This window comes from Manacus candei, unplaced genomic scaffold (assembly GCF_025592945.1).
Source record: "Manacus candei isolate 608988 ecotype Guabito, Panama unplaced genomic scaffold, ASM2559294v1 h1tg000028l, whole genome shotgun sequence".
Taxonomy (NCBI): domain Eukaryota; kingdom Metazoa; phylum Chordata; class Aves; order Passeriformes; family Pipridae; genus Manacus; species Manacus candei.
The window spans coordinates 8,981,514-9,005,313 of NW_026138076.1; the positions used below are offsets into that span (position 1 = coordinate 8,981,514).

The 23,800-nt window shown below is 39.8% G+C and overlaps 1 protein-coding gene across 7 annotated transcripts in view; it reads left to right on the forward strand.

Moving 5' to 3' along the window:
• The window catches only part of GABRB1 (gamma-aminobutyric acid type A receptor subunit beta1), a 115,448-nt gene that overhangs the window by 79,537 nt on the left and 12,111 nt on the right, over nucleotides 1–23,800 (forward strand). For all 7 annotated transcript variants that reach the window (XR_007904899.1, XR_007904900.1, XR_007904897.1 and 4 more), the window contains exon 5: nucleotides 7,026–7,108. Coding sequence is in view for 3 of the 7 variants with exons in the window: in XM_051790041.1 (XP_051646001.1) it covers nucleotides 7,026–7,108 (83 nt within the window). In the remaining 4 variants the exon portion in view is untranslated. The remainder of the gene's footprint in view (nucleotides 1–7,025; nucleotides 7,109–23,800) is intronic.

The window sequence follows — 23,800 nt, forward strand, 5'->3', positions numbered from 1 at the left end:
CATTCTTTTTCTCTCAGATGGATGTCACACTGTGCATTTACTCAGTGGCTTTCCCCTGCCTAAGACATACTAAATGTACAACACAGGATTAGGCTCTGCTGCTGAGATAGACAGGAAACATTATTTAAGAATAGCATTTTTGCTCTTCCAGGACTTCCCTCTGAGACAAAGGTCAAGTAGCTTACCATCAATCAGCTGACAAAACTCATCACCTTGACAAAAGGTGAGCACTGCCTTCATCAGTCCTTCATCATAATACCTCTTCAGAGATGGTGCCATTAACCATCTTTAGGGCCCAGCAGTGAGCCCAGCTGATGAACCATGTTAAACCAATCTAACAAGAACAACAGTCAACTCAGGCAAGTTCTGCCTTATTTGGCTTGGCAGATGTTAAACTGATATGACCTGGGGAAAGAAGAATGGGATAAGGAGTTTCTCAGGGGAGCTATAGGACAACATGGCAGCCCAAGCAGGCAACTCAGTAGCTTTTTGGGAGGCAAATACATTAATGGAAAGAGCTGTAGGGACAGCCATGTTTTCATTAGGTTGCGGGGTTTTTTTACAAGCCATGCAGTTTATTGATTTGACACCCTGTAGATTACCTTCTCATGCCGGTCTTTTGCTTGGAAACAGACACTTGTATTTATATCTCAGAGAAAACCAACTATTCCTTCCCTACATTTGACAAGCCTATTCACTCTCAGGGATGTTACTAGGTATGCAGGGATACACAAATCGAATAGACGAATCCCTGTCCATTACTATGCTACAGGACTAGTCAGTGGTACTATTATAGTTACTTCATCTTATGATTTTTTTCAATAGTTTGTTTTGGTTTTGGGTTTTTTTTTTGGTTTTTGGTTGGTTTTTTGTTTCTTTGGTTTTTGTTTGGTTTGGGTTTTTTTGCTGACCACTGCAGTTATTTTTGTCTTGAAAGCAATGTTTTACCCCTTGAAAGACATTGCAAAATTTCACCACGTGTCCTTTTCTGTCTGCAGCTAGACTAGCTCAAGACCTTGATACCTGAGGTTGCCAACCTTACTGCTGAGCTACTCACATTTCACTCAAAGTTCAATGTAGGCAACTAAAAGGTAGATTGGGAGGAAAGGAACATGACATCAGGGGAGGAGGAGGCTACGGCACTGCAGGCCAGTGGGAGTCGTTGGAAATTTACAATGTCAGCAGGCATGGCAACTGTAAACATTATACATGGCATGGACAGAGAAAAAAATTTGCAGATTAAATGTACATTTTTTTCTGCCTTCCTCTAATCCTTCAATGACTTTCCCTACAAGACATCCCATTAAATCTCAAACATCAAAATTCTTTTAGGTTCCAGAAAAATTAGGTAAATTACACCAGGGATATGGGTCTGGGTTCTGAGGTCAAACAGTTGCCAGGGCATTAAGTTCCCTGATACCACTGAAGTTAAATTACACTGATTTAATAAAAGCAATGTTTTACCTGGGATATGAAAGTCTACTTCCAGCATATACTAGAAACCCAGCTCTGCAGTAGTTAAGAGAAACATGTTTATTCTTTATTTGATTTGCAGATTTTATTTAGCTTTTAAGGAAAAAAATTAGTCCATCCCACTTCATAAATTCATATACATTTATAATTTATGCTCTGTTGACTGACAGAAAAAGAATAAACATATTAAAATTTGATACCTGTCCTCCAAATGAAGGAAACATTTCACAACAGAATTTGCATTGTTTATCTCTGATCATCTTCACATTTAGTTATGGCTGTCTTAACTATTGCTTCTATTTCTTATCCAAGAATTGAGAATCAGCTTTTTGGCAGCATTTTGAGGAAACACTATAAGTACTAAACCATAAATCCACTTCCTGTACTCTTTCTGAACTTACTTAAATGCTCATTGATGATTTAACCCAGAATATTAAGTTTTACCATTTGTTCCTACAAAACCTGTTGCCCTGCAGGGAAATCTCTGACGATATTACTTATTACTTATTATTAAGGAAGTCAGATTTGCAAATACTGGATGTCAGTGTTTTCTTTCATATAATTTTTAGCAAAAAACCCCTTGCTTTTACAGTAAGAATATGATATTCAGAGAGTAAGGCATCAAAGCCAAGCAGTGGATCAGATAACCTGAACCCCAAGCCACAATTTAAAAAAAAAAAAAACCAGCTAATTTTGCTTTTATGCAAATGCTATTTATCTTGTCTGTTGGCAGTTCAGACCTCATTCCACCCCAGAATCTCTGAGTACTGACATGAATGAAATTAAGTAGTGTAATGATATATCTCTACCTAACTACTTACCTTCTTTGCATAATCCCTTTTTTTTTCATTTGTATCCAAATGAATCTAAAGAATGTAAGGACATCATGGTCAAAGTCACTGTACAAACAAAATACATTAGCCCCAACACCAGAATTTAAAACATATTTTAAGAATGGAAAGCCTGGAAGAAACATATCCTACTTTGAAATATAAATAGTTCTGCTTCAAATGTAGGATTAATCCTCCGCCTAAACATTTACAGAGGCTCATGATACTCACAAACTGCTTGTGTGAGGGACTTTCAGGTCTAATCCTCTTGAACACAGATTTACTGCAGTTTTGCCCTACCTTCAGAGTATTTCCTTCCTCTTCCTGCCATTACACTCCTGTATTCTGCATTTGAATGTCTTTATTTTTAACTGATGTGCAAGCCATCAGTTACTCTCTCCTCTGAGAGAGTACAACCACTAACAGGTCTGGGATTTTACTGTATGTATAATAAAAGATTTTATTTTTTTCATCGAGACAATTACTATGACTGCATCTGGGTTTAATTTATCTCCTTAAACAAGTTTTGTGATTATCCAGAGCATAATGCCATTAACAATTTTACACAGCTGAGCTCTACCATGAGGGAGAAAGAAATGCTTGAAAAGCGGATTTATGAATTACAGGTAATGAATGTTGCTGGATAGTGAAGACTCCTACTGCAATTACAAGTAGCTAGTTTAAAGGAAGCCTAAGATTCCCAATAAAGTTTAAGCACCTCCAGCTTTAGAAGGGACAACATTGTGTCCTCCCTTCAGGGAGGAGCCTTCAGCAGCTCCCATTGGCCTTTTCCCATTCACATGGCTGTGTAGCTCAGGCTCAGCTGGCTCTGCCAAATCCTTGGGCAGATACTGCTTATCATCCCCCTGTCCAGGGCACTACACCACTTCCAAAGCTGTGTGTATACAAGGGAAGCATAATCCTTTCTCCTGATGCTGGAAGCCACAAGTTTCAAGCTTCTTGACAGATACCCTCCACTACCTACCACTGTCTTTCCTGTCTCAGGTTGTGCAGCCCTTGTCTCTGCAAACTTCAGCAAAAGCCCTTTAACTCCCTCTTCCATGGAAGCACCTGCTTGCTATTGCACCACAGAGCCACAGTAGCATTCAGCACTGCTGCTAAGGGGTTGCAAGAATCATGAGGGGAAAGCTGCTCCCCACCTTCCCCAAAGTATGAACCTTCCCTAAAGTATGAAGAATAGTTCTAAAGCACAGAGGCTGCCTCACAGGTCCTATACAGAATGCAAAACATACCTGAGGGAGGCAGAGAGCACAGATGAAGTGCTTTGTTTTACCTTTCCTTGTAGCATCACAAGAAGTGATTAACCAGGATGAAGGATGAGAAATTACCAATAGACAGGCCAGACGGATTTGGATCACTTACTGCTGCCAGAAAAAATTAACTTATTTTTGTTTATTAAATTTCTGCTCCATAATCCAAGCATTTACTTCCAGACCCCACCTGCAATTAGCAGTACAGTGTCTTAGTAAGACATACATTAACTTTTGTTCTTGGATTATATTAGAGATCAGAAACACCAAACGATGCAGGGCGACAAAAACTGCACAAATAGTGAGAAGACAATGCAGTTGTCAGAATTCATGTCTGGGGGAAAAATTATGTAGAGTATTTGAATTCCAGGTATGAACAATTGCATTATTTACTACTACACTATTAATTTGCATTGGTGTTATGTTATGATGTTATGAAAAATAGCTAATTGCTGTTACTTATGTAGCTTATGTAAAAACTGCAGAAGTCAGCCGTACAGATACACTGGCCAATAGGAAATAGCTTAAACACTGTGGTCAGATGAGTGGTTAAGGTAACTCAAAGAATCATTGTTAAATGTATTACTAAAAGAAGGTTTTATATAAATTTATGAATGTACGACTTCACAAAGTGCTATGGAAAGGTTTACTCTATTATTTATTATATAGATGAAGCACACAAAGGAAAATCTGACTAGAATCAATTTAGAATTATTTACTCAGAAGTGGGGGATGTAAAAGAGTAAGGGTGAAGTAAGAGAGACCCTCCTGTTGAGTCACAAAGTTCAGAGAGGGCCCCTTGCTTTCTAAATTCCTGATAGATCCTAGGTGAGGCTGAGTCCAATTTCAGTACCATATAGTTTAGTCTAAAGGCTTTAGCTGCACTTAATAATTTACTAATTTAACATTGGTAAAAGGATTCAGTAGAATTTACTACAGTTAACACAGTGACTTAATTATGGATCCAAGAAGCAACATTAATGTTAGACTTGCTATAGTGTGTTTCAGTCAATTCATACACACAAATATATACAGACATAAATCTGTGTATACATAAATTTACCAAGGTATAACTGTTAAAAATTCCCCTCAAGTTCAGTGAAATACTAAGGTCAAATGCCTTGTCATTTCTCAATGGGTGAGACTTGAACCTTGAGGTGGGGGGGGAGTCAGACCGTGTCTCACCATCAGTTTTCAGTGACGGTTCTGCCAATATTGCAAATTTGAGAGTTGGTGAGCTCTGAATGGCTTCCCTCTCAGAGAGAGATGCTGCTGCATCCCACTGCACTCCAGGACAGCTCAAAGGGCCTCACTTAAAACAGCCGCTTATAGAGTCACAAAATGCTTGTTGTCTTCCATCCTGGCTGTAATCCAAGCTGGTAATTACCGGAGTTTTTAAAAAGTTCAGTAACAATGGTACTGTTTCACTCAGGCTACAATTCAGGTAAATAAGGTTCCAAAGCTGTCAGGGGATGGATGATTATCTCTCATTCCCCTTTTTGGTCAGGCAACAGCAGTCCCTTGTACAGGCAGTGCCACCCCCACCTTAGCCAAGCAAGAGTTTCTGGCACAGTCAAGGTACACTTCACCACTCAACTCGTTACTCAAAAGCCAAAGCCTAATGGGAGTTCCTGAAATCATAGAACAGTCTGAGGATGATGCAGGGTTGTGTTTCACCTCTGCAGTGGTTTAGAAAACACTATGTCAACTTGTATTTCTGTACATAAAAAAATCTGGTTGATATAGGTGAACTAAATTACCATAGAAGCCAATTTATTAATTGGGAACAAAATATTGCCCTATGAAACCTTCATTAAAAAAGCATTTAACTGTGACTAATGTTAGTATATTATTACGTATGATCTTAAGCATTATTAAGCAGGCATCTGACAAATTAGCGCTGCATGTCTTCTCATTGCCTGTCAGTAAGGTGTAGTTGGTACATGGCTAATCTAAATGAGGTCCTACCGCAGCTGAAGCCCTTGACCTTTTTTATGACAAATGCAAAACCTGTTAAGACACATGCATTTCAATTTAATGTGACAAAAATCAGCCTGAGAAAATGTATAAATATACCATTTCCATGGCACTTTGCACAGTATTCCAGAATGGTTTCATGGATGGGTTCTCATTACAGCCATTTCTAGTCCTTATACTTAGATATGACAGATGAATTTTGTAGACTTAGGATATTTTGAAGTATGTCACAGTAGTAAAGCAGTTGGTGACAGCAAGGATTGTTACCCCAATACAGGATGTAAGTGTGCTTGACTTTCAGCACATCAAAAGTAAAATCTCAAGATGTGTTCCTGTGGTATTAATTAACATGGAACTGGAACAACAGGATCGAATCCACATCAAGAAAAGAGGTTATCTGCCTTCCTCTGGTAGAAATTGTTGAAGGGAGGAGGGGAGAGAGAGACCAATAAAATTACAAATCAAGTTTGACCATTCACAGCTTCAAAAGTTTTGTAAGCATTTAAGAACCCATCTATCACCAAAAAAAAAAAAAAAAACCAAAAAAAGAGAAAAAAGAGGAAAAAACTTTTGTGAGTTTGAAAACACCAATATGATTGTCTTTCTTGAAGGGACCTTTAAGAAAGCTAAAATTTGACCCCTATCCTCATGAAGTCTCTTAACCTTCCTCCCACATGTAACAGGCTTATCAGTAAGTATTTGTTCAGATGCTCTGTGATTTATGGTATAACAAAGGGAGAGGAATTGCTTTTCAAAAAATCTTAGGCTATGGAGAATATCTTTAGAGACCATGTATCAACTCACATGCCCCCTAGAAGGAGCAAGGATCTGAAATGTCCAGCCTGCAATCACAGTTACTCTCAACATTCATGAAGTAGCCACCATACAATGTTATATGTCACAAGTGTTTGATTGGCTCATGCCATTATTAAGAGGTGATGTTCAATTGTCATAGTTAATGATAAACTGATCATGAAACCATAAAGATAATTAAAGATAAATAAGATATTACCAGTATTTCTACCGCATGGATGAAAGTGCACATACCTATCAGACAAAATTAAAACAACAGTAAGTGACAATAAAATGAAAAAAGAAAGCTGTCAGCAGTATGAGTTACAAATTAAAAAGTCACAAAACAATTTGAAGGTGTCTGAATTAAGAACATTAAAAATAAGATGCCCAAATAGAAATATCGCTGAATGTTCTCCAAAGCACTTTTGCACATAAGGTTTTCAGTCAAAATCCTGCTCTACAATATTCGGCGTATGCTCTGATGTTTAATCAGTATATTGTGCTGTATAAATTATTTAGTCATGCTTTACAAGCTCTAAGAAGCCTGTATGCCAGGAATCCATGTGCAGAACCATTCTACATTTAAACAAAGAGAAAAGCCACTATAAAAAATCTTGCCACCTCAAATAAGTAAAATGTGGTTTCAAGTCTCATTATTTCTTTCACCCTCCTCTTACAGGATCACAACAACAGCTGCTTGCATGATGGACCTACGCAGATATCCTCTGGATGAACAAAACTGCACACTAGAAATTGAAAGTTGTAAGTTATTGGAGGGAGAGGGTTGGCCAAATGACAGCTGAGGACTGAAAGACATTGACAGGTTAGGCAAAACAGGAGTAAGTTGTTGAAACACTGTGTGTCCAGTGAGCTTGCACACTGAACATACCCAATGTATTTCTATAATGCATAAGCCAAAATATGTTTCATTCACAATATTGGTTGATCCAAGCTTGTAAGATGTCTTTCAAAATCTCTTGTCGAGCAAGTGAAGAGTTTATTTCCTGATGATTAGCTCAGAGGACAGCAACTGAGTACTGTCCATCTTCAGTGCATAATCACTGCAGAACCTGAAATAATTACTTCACCTTGGTGCATTCATCTCTAAGTCTAACATCTCTCCCACATGGTGGTGGCAGGATTGATCAATTGCTTTCACCAGATCACTTGGAGGTTATAAGAGGAAACAACTTGATCCTTCAGGACCAAGGTTAATGAGAGCTTTGTCATTGTCTTCCATGAGCGTAGGAACAAGGTGTGCATTTACAAATTTTTGTTATTAACACAGTCTCTATATCCTTTATGATAGTAGCTTTTAGAGAAATGCCTGCTAAAGGTTTTTGAAAAGAAAATGTTGGGAAATATTTCAGTTTATTCTGAACTGCAGAGGTTTTAATCGACTATACATCTCAACATATCTGAGGTGGCAGTTGTCAGGCACTGAAAAAAAAATACAGTCAGTCTAGAGTACTCATAGGCTCACAAGAGCCCAGCAAAAGAGGAGCTCTCGGCCCAATGTTTATAGTAATTTATAATTTCTACTTAATGCCACCAGAAAAAATGCCTTATTTAAGGCATTGAAATGGCCAAATACCTTCAAAATTACTTTCCATACTGAAGTAAGTCAGTGGAAGGGCAGCTTTTAATTTAGATTTTATATTGTTTGGTAAGAAACTCGAAATGGTTTCCCAAGAATTATTTGCTTTTCCTCCTTTTCCTGGAAAGTCTCTCTACAGTAATTTTATAAATTTTCTGTCAGATTAAAAACAACAAACCTTTCATTCCACCAGCAAAAGATTTTAATCAAGTAAACATTCACAATCAGCTTAATGATAATTATTTTTACTTGAGAGCTTTGTCTGAACACTACCTGCTCATTTATTCCTTTAGAGATCTAAAAATGGTGGGGTTTTTTTGTTTTGGTTTGGGTTTTTTTAAAGATCCTAGTGTTTTGGCATTGCATGTTGACATGTCAGAAAGAGAAGCAGGGAGACAGTTTTGTCATGGTTCCCCATGAAACACTTCAATAGCTGCAGTGCAGAGTCTCCACAGTAGCTTATTCTTTGTTCACCATTCAACTCGTTCAAGAAAGTGTCTGGAAGGACATACTCATTGTGCACCATATCAAACCCCCTCAACAGACACAGTAGCATGGCAAGCTGGGCCAAGTTGGTGTTCATGTGATGAATATTTGTGTTAGACCAACATGCATTAATCTTCCTTGTACATCTGCTTCCATTTAGCATGTCCATATCTCCATTGCCCTGAGCTGACTGAAGCACCACAAACCCACACCCCTGTGTATGAACACATATATAGCCATTTTCTTCTCCTTCCTGAGAAGCAGAGACAGTAGGCAACTGTAGCTTCCTTTTCCAGTGCTGCCCATCACCCTACTGATCTCCCCAGTCACTTTCTGATAGTTCAAAACTCTGTCTGAGTGTCATAATGCACCAATTTACGGGACCTAAGAAGTTACTTGTTAGGATACATGGTTGTCATCCTATCCTTGGAATTTGCAGTCCCCTGCATTTTTTGGCACAAACCAGTTTTCTTGATGTTGTTTGCTGCTGCTTAGCTCATCTTCTGGCTTAAAACTATTAAGGCATGCAGTGGATATATTTGGGGAATGAGTCATACATTGTGTTTCAAAATAAAGTGCATGACACATCTCCTGAGTAGCTTTTCTACCTGATCAGCAGAGGAAATGGATATATACTGTACCACAGCAATCAAAATGGGTGATGATACTGAAGTTGCCTTCATCCTGAATTCATACCTGTGTTATTTGCTGCGAGGTAGTTGATTTGAAGTCTCCGTCTCAATCATGACTGAAGCTGATCAAAGTACATAAGCATTTATCAGCTATCAGCTCACATAACAAATCAGATGGATACTTGACTGGTTTACACTTCTTTATTCACAAGCTTTGACATAAATGAATCTTTTTAGGGATAAATGTTCAGTGAGAATTACTATCAGTGAGACCTCATCAAGAATCAAAATTGGGATCAGATGGAATAAGCAATTAAAATGCTAACACAATCAGGGATGAGAGAATACCATGCAAATCACATGGCCAGTCGTACATCCCCAAAAGAAAATTGCTTTTCTGACCTTTTGAACACCCACATAAATAATTCATGTCTCCAGAGATACATATGTTGATATGTTAATACTTGTCGAGCTGATCACAAATTGCCAACAGGTCAAAAATGGAGACTGAATTATTTTTCATGAGTACTTAGGTCAGTTCTACTATCAACTGAACAACAAAAGCACAGACATGCTTGCCTCCTACTGAAAGCCCAGAGGTAGCATATGCATCAGGGGCGTTGGCATCTTTGACAATTCTCCACCTAAAACATAACTTCTATTGCACTGCAGATCTTCTCCTCTGCACCTCTAAAACTCTTGAAAATTGTTTATCATACTTGGAAGAACAGAGTTCAGAAGGGTTGACTGCTTCTTTCTTATGCATTTGAGTACAAGTAAGCCAGTTGACCTGTGTACTCTGTACTTAGTATTACCTGCTAATCCACTTGAAAGTTACAAGGAGGCAGAATGGAGAGGGTGATTAAAGAGGTGATAACCATGACACTGCTTCTCTGCTCATGCCACATGTATTAGGCATGTGGTGTTTCCTTCCATGACAGAACTGGTTTATAAGAATCTCACCCTTAAGCTCTCCTTCCAGCTCCTGCATCACCCTTTAGCTATTAAACTTTCTATTTTGCCAGTATACAAATATTCACAGAGCCAGGATGAACATGAAACTGTTAACACTTTTTTGATAAAAAAAAAATATCCCTTTGGTAGAAAGGCTTATCCACCTCAATTTTGGGAGAGACAGGAATTAAATAAACCCCAGGGCAGAACTGTTCCTTAAATAAAAGGGCCAGGGAAGGTGGTGCTGTAATCACTAAGCATTTCTGGAACAGCCTGTGTAATGGCAAGCAGCATTGCTCACCACTAGACAGAACCTGTGCAGTATGGGCACTGACAAACCATTTTCAAAGCACTGGAAAGTAGTTTTGTTCATTTTTATACTGTGTACAGTTATATGGCTTAACCCATGTGGCACCAGCTTCCAGAGCAGTACTGCTGTACTGTGAGAGCTGCAGGATTTCCTTCATTCCTAAAGGATGGTAGGCAGGTGACTTCTGAGATAATCGTTTTTCTGTCCCAGGATGCTTCCCTACCTCTGAAACAAGCAAGCTGGAGACACATTTTCCTCTCCAAAATCTGGGTGCTCCCCAGTGCATCCACAACAACTCTATAGCCCTGCAGCAGAGCCGAAGCAATGCTGAAGTACACACTACCTGTCCCTCTTTTGAGTTTCCATGTGTTTTTAAGGTTGACTTACTCCTGCTGCAGAAGGAGCATGTTCCAGAGGAACCAGGAATTCCCACAGATTAATTGTTCATAGATGAACATCACACTATTTGCGAGCAGAAAGGCAGTGAGCCGTTTCAGCTCACAGGGATGCTGTGGAAATTAGCCAAAGACAGTCCCTGAAAATCTAAAATGCTAAGAATTGTTCCTTAATAATACTTAACAGGCCTTGCAAATAGCAGCAAAAAAACTGTGTGACACAGGAATGGAAAAGAGCACAAGGAATCAAACACTGCCCTATTATCAAACCTCCCCAGCAGTACAGCAAAGGCATGGATAATGCATGTCTATATTGAGTCAGCAGATTATTTTCATAAAAAAATTGCATTTTCAGCTTTCCAGAAACTGTCTTACAGGATTGTGGAAGCCATATATGCACGGCTGTCAACCAGAGAAATGTATACATTTAGGAGGAGAACATTTTGGCTGCACGTGTTTCTTCACACACATTTTTCACAGCTTTTCTCAAGCAGTTCACCTTATTCCAAATTCTGCAGTGGCAGGTGGGGAGACCATATCAGACGTTTTACACCTGTTCCAGTGCCTAATACCATGATGGCCACTGGAAACTTCAGTGTACAAAATCAAGGGATTTTATAACTGGAACTGCTTCATCAGCAGAGCTGGGATCTGTAACAATCCATTTCTCACAGATTAGCATATATTGGGAAAGAGGAGACTTAATACTTGGCTGGAGGTTACACAGACTGCTTGGCACTCTCACATGAGCTCTGATGGATGTCAGCTTGGCAATTTAAGATGTTAAATCCCCCAGCTGTTAATTCTGCTGGACCAGGTAGCCTCTGGCAAGGGCTACAGTTGCTATGACAGTTCAGAACCAAGTGCCTTGGCACAAGTCCGCTGTCCCTGGCAGCAGCTAGGACAGGCTCTGGACTGGCATGGGTGAGATGCAGACACAGATCTTAGCTGATAAAGCAGCAGACGGGAGGAGGATGCAAACAACCAGGAACAGTAGACTGAAACTGCTACAGCTGTATCACCCAGAGCTTGTCTGTCAGAGTTCTGACTGCACACAGTTGCCCCACTCTAGCATCTCTCATTACAATCACAAGTGCTGACCTCATCACACTACCTACAAGATAAGACAGATACTGTTATTACTCTAATACTCTTCGTCCCTCTGAGGTCGCCAGTATCACAATCACAGCGTGACCTTGTGGACCAAGCTTGCACCTGGCTTTCATTTATCAGAAAATAATGGTGTGCCAACAGCATCACTGACAATAAATTAAATCCCCATTTAGGGTTTTACTTACAGCATCTCCCAGACTTCGGTGAAATATGTTTCACTGGCACAGGAGAGGGAGGGTCAGGCTGGTCTGCAATTTGGCAAAGTTATTTACTTATTGGCAAGCTATTATGTGTTTTATAACAGGTCTGGGCAGATTATCAGAACTGTCCTTTTGGTCTCAAAAATCTGTGTCTCTATGACAACTGGAAAGCTGCAGCATGATTCAGGGATCGACACGGCAACACTGAACCATGCTTTAGTCTTGTCAGCAGCACTCTTAGACACCACTTGCGTGAGTGAACTGAACAAGCTCACAGAAACCTGAGAATACAGCTGAGGAAAAGAGGAAGATTTACTTAGCTGGATACAGTATAAAAAATGGCAACTCTGCCTTGATTCAGCTGGTTTTTTGGCTGTCTGTTCTTCATATAGAAATAGATCTAACACTAAATATATGCAATGCTTCGATGAAAGCACAACCAACTTATAGTGATATTACAGTAAATCAATAAAATACTCCACTCAGACCTCTACACAGTTTGTTGTCAGAAAAACACAACTGAGTTCATACCTGAACTTTCATTATCACCTTTGTTGGCACAGAGCTATCTGACAGAATGAGATTTGAACGGATTTATCACAGTTCCCTGCTTGAGTCGAGATTGCATTGATCCAGGGAATGATTGCATTTAAACTACCAATGATGTAAGAACCTACACCTCAGACAAATAGGGATATTTTTTTAGAGATGAAAAACCGTCTTAAATCCAAGATTTCCTATTCAGCTCTTCCTTTGCCAGTCTGCAGGCACCAGATATCTAGTAATTTATTCATGCCTGGCAATAAAAATTCACTAATGAATATTACTGCTCTGGTACCTAAGGCTGCAAGATCTTTGAGCTGGATCCACTTATGTATTTTCCCTAAGGTATCCAAAACCACTAAAAGGGCATCTGTTCTCATCCTGCTTCTCCTCATCAAGCATATCAAATTGCTTCCACAGAAGGCATAATTTCTCCCTTCTCAGTGGAGATTATTGGAATATTTTGAAAGCCAGTTGCAAGGCTCCTTCCCAATTAAAAAAAAAAAAAAAAAAAAGAAAAAGGCTGGAAGGATGACCAACTCAATGCCTATTTTTAAGAGTTTCCATTTCTGATGTTCCTAATGAGGGTAGCTCTCCCCCCCGCAGTTGCTTAGGTTTTGCCACATCTGTAAATGGAGAGCTTCTCTCACTCACCCCCTGTCAGACTGCCCTTGCTCCCCCATGAGACCTGTCAGCCATAAACCCATGTTCTGGCATGTGTTCCTTCCCATGGGCCCTGCAAACCCTGGAGAGGAAAAACTCTCATTTTCTCCACTTTGACTTGATCTCTGGTTATTACAGCATAGCACTGGGAATAAAAGCTCTCTTCTGCTTCTGACCAACTCCTTTAACTGTTCTAAAATACATACTCAGCCTTAAATTTCTTTCAAACTTGGTGGACTAAGACAAGAGAGAGAGGTATGAGTTCCAAAACTCAGATCACTCAAAGAGTGCATCTTTCTGAGATGATTAACTATCTGAATGCAAAAGGCAGAAGGGTTCCAGCCTGTACATCTTGACTTAATCTGCCACCTCTAAGTGATAGGTTGTTCTTAGCACCTCATCCCACTCACAGTGTTCACAACGCACCAGTGTGCAGGTGAGTCTCCATCCATGCCTGCTGTACTCCCATTGCTGCCTGTGCTATGACATGCACAAAATGCCTTATTTCACAAAGACTTTTCTCTGGATCAAATGCCAGATTCAAGTGACCAGCTCCCACAAAGCCCAGCAGAAGGACAGTTAACAGCAGAAAATAGAAAAGCACACTTTATTATAACACACTCATAAAATAAGCAAGACAGTACCATGGGAAACATCCCAGCAAGAGCAGGAATGGAGAGCAGCACAAAAGGCTGCAGAATTTATCCCATATACAGCCAATTGGGACAACAAAGTGACTACTCTCTGGGCAACACATTTTGCAATTTGAAACTCGCTTTAATAATTTCTTAAGACATTCAGATAATACACCCTAGATTACTCGATATACCCTGTGCAAAATACACACATGGAGTTTGTATCATTGCAAATACACTCTCAGAAGGATCAGCCATGGAGACTCTGCATGCACACAACAATCTGTTAGATCCACATTAACTTCTGACATGCCATCCTTCTGAGCTGCAGAGAACATGCTGGCAGAAAAACAGGAGAGGTTTTAAAATTACAGCATGAGCATCCACAGTAGGAGATTTAAGCATCACAGGAACAGAAAGACTAGCACAGTGCTGTGAAGCTGAGCAAGTTGTTTTTTAGATACTCCAAGAGGCAGGTTCACAAATAGTTTGTTGATACTGAAACTGAGAAATTAGCCAAATAGGACTGCATGTTTGCCTTTTTTTCCCCATCAAAATTTAAAATGTGTTTTCAGCTCAGTTTAAGCCATTCCTTACCACTCATTTCTTAAGTCAGTCACTAAGATAAAATAATTCATTCTTCACAGCACACTAGTGTTAAGCCACAGCAACTGCTCTGTTTCCACACTTTGGGAAGATTTCTTTCCCCAGAGGATTATAAATCAGTTATGTTGCTTTCACAATGTATTTTTACACCACACACAAATTTACAAGTTTCTCAGATGCTGATAGTACAGTCTATATGACTTTCTCTTTTCATTTTCAAAAAGATGGATAGGTTGTCTTTCTATGGATATATAGATTTTAATAGCAAATCTTTGACATTCAATTATTCCAGTACATGAACATATGAAATTAGTCAAGTCTGGTATATCTTCAGCAGTTTTCTATTGCACACAGAGGAATGCAGTTATTTTCACCAACTGCTCTTTTCATTTAGTGCCATCTCAGTAGCCTCAGAGGTACCAATACAGGATGCAGACTGTCCCCTGGTGACCACAGAGGACAGGAAAGCTGGAGCCAAGTCACTTCTCAGCATAGCCTCATCAAGTCTCAGTCTTCAGCCTCTGATAGCCCCCAGGCTAGGGGAATAGCAAAAGGAAAAACTGGGCTTGTTTAAAAAAAAATTAAGGATGCACTTAGGTGAGGGGCTGATTTCTCCAGAAGCAACTGTGCTCTTAAATGAGTCAGTATTTCTGCAGTCAGAGCTGAAGGAAAAATCTCTCTGCCTGCTCATATCACAGTCTTGGAAGAGCTGGCACACTGTGCTTTGAGATAATGCAATTGTCCTAGAATGTTACAGCCATAAATATAGTTTATGTATTTCCTTGTCTTCTGCCAGGATGTGAATTGCTGTATAAAAGAAGGCTCTGGTACTCATGGATTCACTTCAATTTGTGAAAATGAAGCCTTGCCCCAAATGCACTGGAGTTTACAGATATTATAAATCTTGAGAAATTATCTGCTCAGTGCCTATCCAGTCTCTGTCTTGATCTATACCTATGGTTCCTTGATGCTGCAGTAATACAAATAACAAAACACAGTGCCTCAAATCTCAATGTGGGAAGACAGCTTACCTGACCTGGGACAGCATTAATATAAGTAGTTTCATTAAGTGGGCAGTATACTCACATGCAAGTCCTCCAGCCCTCAGGAAACCACTCTGTAGAATGGAGAACAGAATTGAGCCTTTCAGATAAAATTCTTAATGCTTCTTCCATTAGCTTTCTCCTACCACTTCTAACAGCTTTATTTATTTATTCATCTCCCTCATAAACTTATAGCAACAAACACTAAGTGCAAGAGTAGGCTGTACAGAGACACACAGGTTGTTAGAGCAAACCAGTGTGTGGGAAACTTCAAGAAAACGTAGATTATTTCAGTTGTGTTTGAAGACTTCATTCATACTGATACAATTTTTCATTGAATTTATCTTTTCTGGTGATTGGCAGCCCTCAATTCATCAGAAATTCAATCTTCATGGAAACAGCGGCACCAAGTTTCCCAGACTGCCAGCTCAGATCTCCCTGGCCATGCAGGAAACATCTGTGCAGAAAGATACATGTTTGTCTCCCTCAGTCTTTCAAATACATATTACCATTTGAGAGCAAGCCTTATTTGTAAAAGGGACAACTGTCCATCAGCATGTAGATGGAAACTGAATTAGACAATGATTCATTTCACCTGAGGCACTGGACTCCAGGATCAGGGCTGCATAGCCATAGTGCTGATGTCCAGGGAAAATGGAAAGACTGCATGGTAACTCTAATTACAGATCTGAGCTATTGAAGTAGCACCTAAAGGTTGCTAGATTGCTTTCCAGTCTTGCAATCTGTTCCTGCTGGTGAGATGCAATTTTGGCTAATAATCTCAGTGACTTAACTCAGAATATATGGCTAATTTCTTCTCACCTCCAATCCTCATGTGGCCAACCTCCTCCACTGTTATTCGTTTATATTCTGTAAATGCCTGTGTAAGTACAAATACAAGTTGGGTAGAGAATGGATTAAGAGCAGCCCTGAGGAGAAGGACTTAGGAGCTTTGTTTGATGAGAAGCTCAACGTGACTCAGCAATGTGCACTCCCAGCACAGGAAGGCAACCACATCCTAAGCTGCATCAAAAGCAGTGTGGCCAGCTGATCGAGGAGGGTGATTCTCACCTTCTACTCCACTTTTGTGAGACCCACCCTGGAATACTGTGTCCAGCTCTGGGGCCTCCAACACAAGAAGGATGTGGACCAGCTGGACCAAGTCCAGGGGAGGCCACCAAGCTGATCAGAGGGAGAGAACACCTCTCCTACGAAGACAGACTGAGAGTTGGGGCTGTTCAGCCTGGAGAATAGGAGGCTCCAGGAAGACCTTATAGCATCTTCCAGTACCTAAAGGGAGCCTACAAGAGGGACTTTCTACAATGGCATGCAGTGACAGGACAAGGAGAAATGGCTTCAGACTGAAAGAGGGTATGTTTAGACTGGATATTAGGAAGAAATTCTTTACTGTGAAGGTGATGAGGCACTGGAATGGGTTGCCCAGAGAAGTTGTGGATGCCCCATCCCTGGAAGTGTTCAAGACCAGGTTGGATGGAGCTTTGAGAAACCTGGTCTAGTGAAAGGTGTCCCTGCCCTTGGGAGGGTTGGGCAGGGTTGACAGAGGAACTAGATGATCTTTAACCTCCCTTCCAGCTCAAACCTTTCTATGATTGTGTGATTCTATGATTCTATGATCACTAAATTACCTATGGAGAGCTCTTCCTGGGAAAACAAACTTTATTTAAACTTTTACCATTTCTAATCCAAACCACACAGACCGTGACAGCCTTATTTGTATTCACATTTAGGGTCCAAGCAACAGAACCTGTAATTCAAATATTTCATACACTTACTGTGGCCAGGAATATGTATCAACAAGATCAGGCACACAGAAAACTATTCAGCATCTTTTGATTATAAGACTTTGGATCTTCTCCCTTCCATGGAGCACTTGCCCCTCCATTACACCTTGTATTAGCCCACCAATGAGTGTGTGCTGCATGTCTGCCTCCCTCCACACAAAACTGCAGATACCAAGCAGACTTTGTACATCAACCACCTAAAAAGTCTGTTCCTTGAATTCAGCCTATGCTTTTAGCCACAAAAATACCCTACTCATTCTTCAGTGCTTAGGGAAAACTGACAACCATAGCAGTATCTCAGATACCTTGATGTCCAAGAAGGCATTCATTTTCTTGGTGCAGGACTGCACTCTGCTGCTGAACTCAGCCAACAGGGAACATGGTACTTTTCAGGCAAGAATTTCTCCCCAGCAAAGTATATCAATTCAGTAATGAATAATTATTTTGGGAAAATATGCACACAGAAAATGTGAAGTACATGTACAATACATGTGCATTGCAAAATATACTTTCTAAAATGAGTCAATACTTCATTTTCAAAAGTTAATGTAGTTGGTATTTGTATTTGAAATTAATTTCATTTAGAAAAGTACTTTTTTTTCTCTCAATTATTGTTAATTTTGTCCGAATGAAAATTTTAATGTAGCTCAGGATAACTTTAAATCTTTCTACAATTGTTCATGATTTGAAAATTCAGCTACTTACATAGTCAGAGTAGTGAGTGAGCCTGTATTGTGGGTTAACTCCAGCTGGCAATTAAGTACCAAACAGCCACTCACTCACTCCCCACCTTCCCTTGGTGGGGAGAGGAATAAGAAAAGAAAGGGCAGACCATCATGAAAACTTCATTCTTGTTACTTATCTAAAAAGCCCAAGTACAGTGGTCTCATACTTGCCTCCATATTTATCTATCTGAGAGAATTATACACCTGAATTAAATAATAAAAATTTTAAAGGTTTTTCACCATCTCAGATGGGAACACGATATTGCATAGAAATATGAGGTGTACTCATATAAGACATGCTGGCATAAGTGAGAAATACAAAATGTCCTGATTAATCTCCAGTCTGAGTCCTGAGGTATGCAGAGACCCTACTGTCTTAAAGAAGAGAAGGTTTTGGCCTGACTCACTATGGCACCAACCAGATGGACCTGGATTTCAAATGCCTTCTTCACCAAGTACAACAGTTTTATCTAAAATTGACTGAGTCTGCCTGGCAACAGAATGAGAGCACTTAGAAGTAGATCTTAATTAGTCAAATGAAATAAGTGCTCAAGGGCAAGATGTGTTTACAATACGAGCAGACAAAACTGTGTACCATGCAATATTGACTGAACTAAATTAATTGAATGCTAAGCAGCTGGACCTCTGCTGCTAATGTTTACATAATGTGCTTATAAATAGTGTTGTTCCCTGTTTAACTTTGTAAAGTAACTGAAGTCAGAAAAAAAATTTCATGGTTATAGCTCAGACAGGGATAGCCAGCTATTGTACAGCAGCTCTGATGAGAGAAAAAGAGGAAGAAACTGCAGGGTGAAAAGAGTCATTTCTATTGGACTTATAAACTGTACATAAAATGTGCTCCTGACAGTACTGCAAGTAAATTACCTCTGTCAGGTTCATGTGAAGGTATGGAAGTCCTTTGAGTTAGAAAACGAGGTAAAGGACTGCAACACTGAGCTTCCAGGATAGGTCAGGTCTCTCCCAACATGTTGATGATGTCTCTCATCCTGATTCTGGCACTCCTGGCCTGTGCTGCCGGGAATGGAGTAGAAACAATTTGTTGTCTGCGTTTTGCTGCTCCCAAAAACGGGGCTTTTCCCCCACCTCATCAAACCACGGGGGAATGAAGGGTAGAAGATAAAAAGAAAGAGGGGGTAAAAAGCAAGAAAACCTCTCTTGGAGAAGTCAGGAGCTTTGGTTCAACTTTCTGCAGATTGAGATACAGTTGGTATGCAGTATAAGTGTCCATTCAAAAAGAGAATAAGAAAGGGAGAAGTAGAAAGCTCAAAACAGATTCAGGAAAAAGACATCTCAGAATGAAAGGAAGAGAAGATGACTTGGACTTCTGACACTTGCTTCTGGAAAAAAAACAAACCCTCTCTTGCCAGTTCCAAGCTCTCAAGGACAATCTGGTACCAACAGCAAATGAACAGGATGCAAGGCAAGGAGAATATTGAGGTTACTTCCTCAGACATAGCTGCTGCCCTAATCACTATTGACTAGCCCTTAGACAGGAACATGACAGTGTGACTTCAGAACTTTGGTGGTTTCAACCCCACAAGAGAAGAGGATCCAGGCAAAGAAGTGAGACACGTGGAAGCAATTAAACAAAGAGATCCTCAGGATATGTAGTTACCAAAGTAACTGACATGCCATTTTAAAACTTCATGCTTCAGAGCCACTCTACACGAGTATCTAGTCTAGTCAGGAACACATACTGCACATCTGCTTTGCTAAAAAATTTTTAAAAGCAATATATCATTGTTGAAAATTTTTAGACATCAGGTCATCAAAATGTCTCAAGTCTAAAATTAAATCACCGGCACTGCTCACTAAACATTTGCATGTAAGAGACTTCTGAGTTTTCAGTGACATTTTAGCCACTTTAGCCCAGTTACTAAGGGCAGGTTGCTTTTTACTGCACAAAATGTGTGAGCATGAACAAGACTTCCTAATCACACTTTGATTTACAGGAATTATACAGAGATGTGTAGAGTCAGATGCCCTCAACATCAGGCTAAAAGTCATCACTCCACTGATGAAAGAAAAGTATTGTAAATATAAAAGTAATGCGATGGACAAATCAGGCTGCAGAGGAACATGTGAGGCCCTTAACTGCTATACTATCTCAGATCAAATGTCTATCTCACCTATCATCTTGTCTCTGAGAGTGGCCAGCAGTACACATCAATGAAGCTGGAACAGAACATAGGATATACATCCCGATATTTCCACAGTAAACACCTCCAGTAAGTGTTCTGCACATTGCTATATTAAGTCAGAAATAGTATCACTGTGTTTAATAACCTGGATAGATTTTTATTCTGTGACTGTTTGATAGCTTCTGAACAAGTTTAAATTTCTGACACTCATGTCAATGAGTGAACACAGTGAGTTCTGCAGTTTATCTGTGTGCTGTATTTCCCTTTATTTCTGTCAAACTAACCACTAGACATATGATTTGTTGCTTTCTTGGTTTGGAAGTCTGATGGATTGTAAAAAATCATGTGCTCTTCAAGCTCACATGCTAACTCAGGATCATACAGACTTTTATCATAACATTCCGTCAGTCACCTTGCCTCCAGGCTAAAGAATAATGACTCAGACAGTCCTTTCTTCCATGGAAGCAAGTCTGTTCTTCATCATTTCCATGACCCTTCTTTCTAACCAACTTAGTGCTGCTATTTTGGGGAAAGAAACAAAACTGCATATAGTAATGAAGAAATAGCACAACAGGAATTGGAACTTATATGGAAATGCAAACAAAGAATTTTACATTTGTTTTCCTTTCCTAATAATTCCTTGGTTTGTTTTTTTTTCCTGATAATTAAATGCTTATTAGTAAATGACACAAAATAAAAATAGCAGCATTCCTTACAGGAGGTACTCTTGCACAAGAAAGACATACTAGGTAAAACATAGTAATGTGCATTTCTGATTGTTCATTGCATTATATTTATTTTAGGCTCAGTAGGTCCTTTGACATCACTGGCATAATCCAGTAGAAGGAGCCAAATTAACTGGTAAGGTAGTTTCAGTACAAGTTTGACTACTTATACAGAGTCCTTCAGTGTTTCCCTCTATTGAGTCTCTACTGAGACTACAGTGATTCAGAGAATCCTGTAGTCCTGCTGTGTTAGCCATTATGGAGATACTGAGCAAAACCAAACAATTTCTCTCCCAAAGGACTTTGAAGCTTTTATCAAATCTCATTGGCAAATGAGATTTAGAAAGTTAAGGGGTAAAAAATTATAACAAGTAACAATAAACCAATATTAAAAGTACTTGCAAATTAAGGCAAGGTTCACTCTCTGAACTAGATTATGATGTTGCGAGAGTAACTTTGTGCTGTAATAACATTTATTTTGTGTTTCTAATGGATAGGAAGTGATGTCTCCAACTGGGATGGAACAGATTGCTCCATACATAAAATTTATTTTTATTTGAGAAACCTTCTTAAATAACTGACAATGTGGAGCACGTCGGACATGCCTGTCTCGTATTGGCCTTTTTAGCCACCAGTGCGCTTGTGACAAACGTGGGTAGAGACCTTTCCCAAATCTTTGTTCATGAAGCCCAGCCATGAAATTGGAGTACTCCAGCAGTCTAGCCAAGTTTTCATTTGAGTCAGTGTTGCTAAGGCTAGATTCTGACTTACATCTCCAGCTAAAATCTGCCATCTGCCTATAGAAAATATTTCTCAGTGAAAAAAAAGGTAACTGAAAGATGCAAATACACACTCAAACACAGGTGGCAGGGAGTCTTTTCAAGCAATTCTTTCACCTTAATGTTAACTAGTCACAGTTACAAACCACATCTTCAGATCTGTGACGCCCCATTCACATGTTAGGTTTAAGTTGAAATAGTACAATACATTTACCACTGTATGGACCACCTCAGTGGTGTGTGGGAGAAATGCATTATCTTCCTGTTTGAATACAGTCATAGGAATAATAACAAGAAAAATATAAGACTACATTTAGCAACAAAGACTAAGTTGTTACAAAAGGCATGGTCCAGGAGGGATGGAAGAGGGTTGGGTTCCAGCCTCATATCCTTACACAGGGCCAAAAGATTTGGGTCACACACAATTGATGCAGACTTTTGAAAAACTGTATTTAGACACAGATCCTAAGACGAAACTGTGCTTCTGGATGTTTCAGAGCCACCTACCCTGGAGAATAAGAAGGAAAAAGGGACATCTCTGTTGAATTGGTAAAGATAGTGGAACCATGACTTTAATTTGCTAAAGTAACACTGATCCTTATTTATCCCAGAGGTATTTAAGATGGTAGGTGCTGCAGTGGAAAATAAAACAGCCTAGTGACATCCAATACACTGTTAACCTCGGCTATATCACAATGTCAGCAACATTTCCAAAACATTTTTTCTGTGAACAGCAAGATTTATACATAATCTATTTCTTACTGTGTGTGTATCTAGACACTTTTTAGATCTGTGGTACTTCTGACCGAGTGTTCTCACTTGGAGTCTTAGCTGCTGCTCTAGAAGTTAAAAAAAAAAAAAAAAAAAAAAAAGTGTTGGCACATCAAGGGCTGTATTTTCATTTCTGGACAATATTTTCTAGTAAGCAGAAGTTTCATATCTTGAGCTGGGCAATGAAATATTTTTTAATGGTTTTAAAGATGGAAAAGAATCTCGCACACAAAGGCTTAAATAGATCAAATATTTTTCATGGGATATTTATTAACTAAAATAAATAAATTTAGTGATCATTTATTATTTAGGTCAACAAAGTTAGATGCAAAATTCTTGGGAAAACTGTTTGATGAAGTGAGTTAGACTGTCAGGGATTTCTCGGCCCAGAAATCAGGCCATGTTTGCTCTAGAAACACGGAGCCGATGTGCTCAAATCGCGGCTCACCCTCCGCGCCCGGGCCGGCGGATCCCGCAGGATCCGCGCAGCGACACCGCCCGGCTGCGGAGCGCGGGCGCCCCCGAGAGCCCAACGGGAGCGGTACCCGGCGCGATGCTCTGCGGGGGAAACAACACTGGACTTCTGGAGTTAGAGTTGCAACCTCTCTTTGACGGCTGTTGTGAACGTAACTGAAATATTTCGGTTCTCGATATCTGACTCTTGTGAAATTTGTGTTCACACATCCTTGTCCAGTTGAGAGTGCTGCGCTCTCTGTCACAAAAGCAGAGGCATCTCTTTAAATTGGTGACATGGATACATGCACAGAGGGAAAAGGATTACATGGAAAGAGCTGCAGAGGGAATACGTGGGCAGTACAGATAAGTTCAGTGAACAACTCAGCATTTACACTGGCCACTGCACAGGCAAAACACACTTTTCCTATCATTGAAATAGCTTTTCTTCCATTGTAAATGCCAAGGCATTTGCTGTCCAAAATGAGGGTTTGTCATTACCTGCTAGCCAGAAGTCAGTGCTGCTCCACACTTGAAGGTTGCTTAATTTACGTCACTACAGCTCCTCTCTTAAAGGCACTGTCCACTTCAAAAGGAAGGAGTGATCTGTCCTCTGCTAACTCTGTTCAGAGCTGAGATCAATTCCTGTCTTTAAACTGCAGCCAACTGTCTTCCTCTCAAGTTTGCTAGTTTGGAAAGAAAATAGCATGTCAACACCTACAGAATATGAGGGCCTCCAAGCCCTGCACCTGTGAGTCACCATCAGCTAGGAATGCAATGCCTCTCATACACCTGCACAATGTGCAAAACACATAACGAAGGACATCACACAGCAACAATCCTATCACGTCAGGGAATGG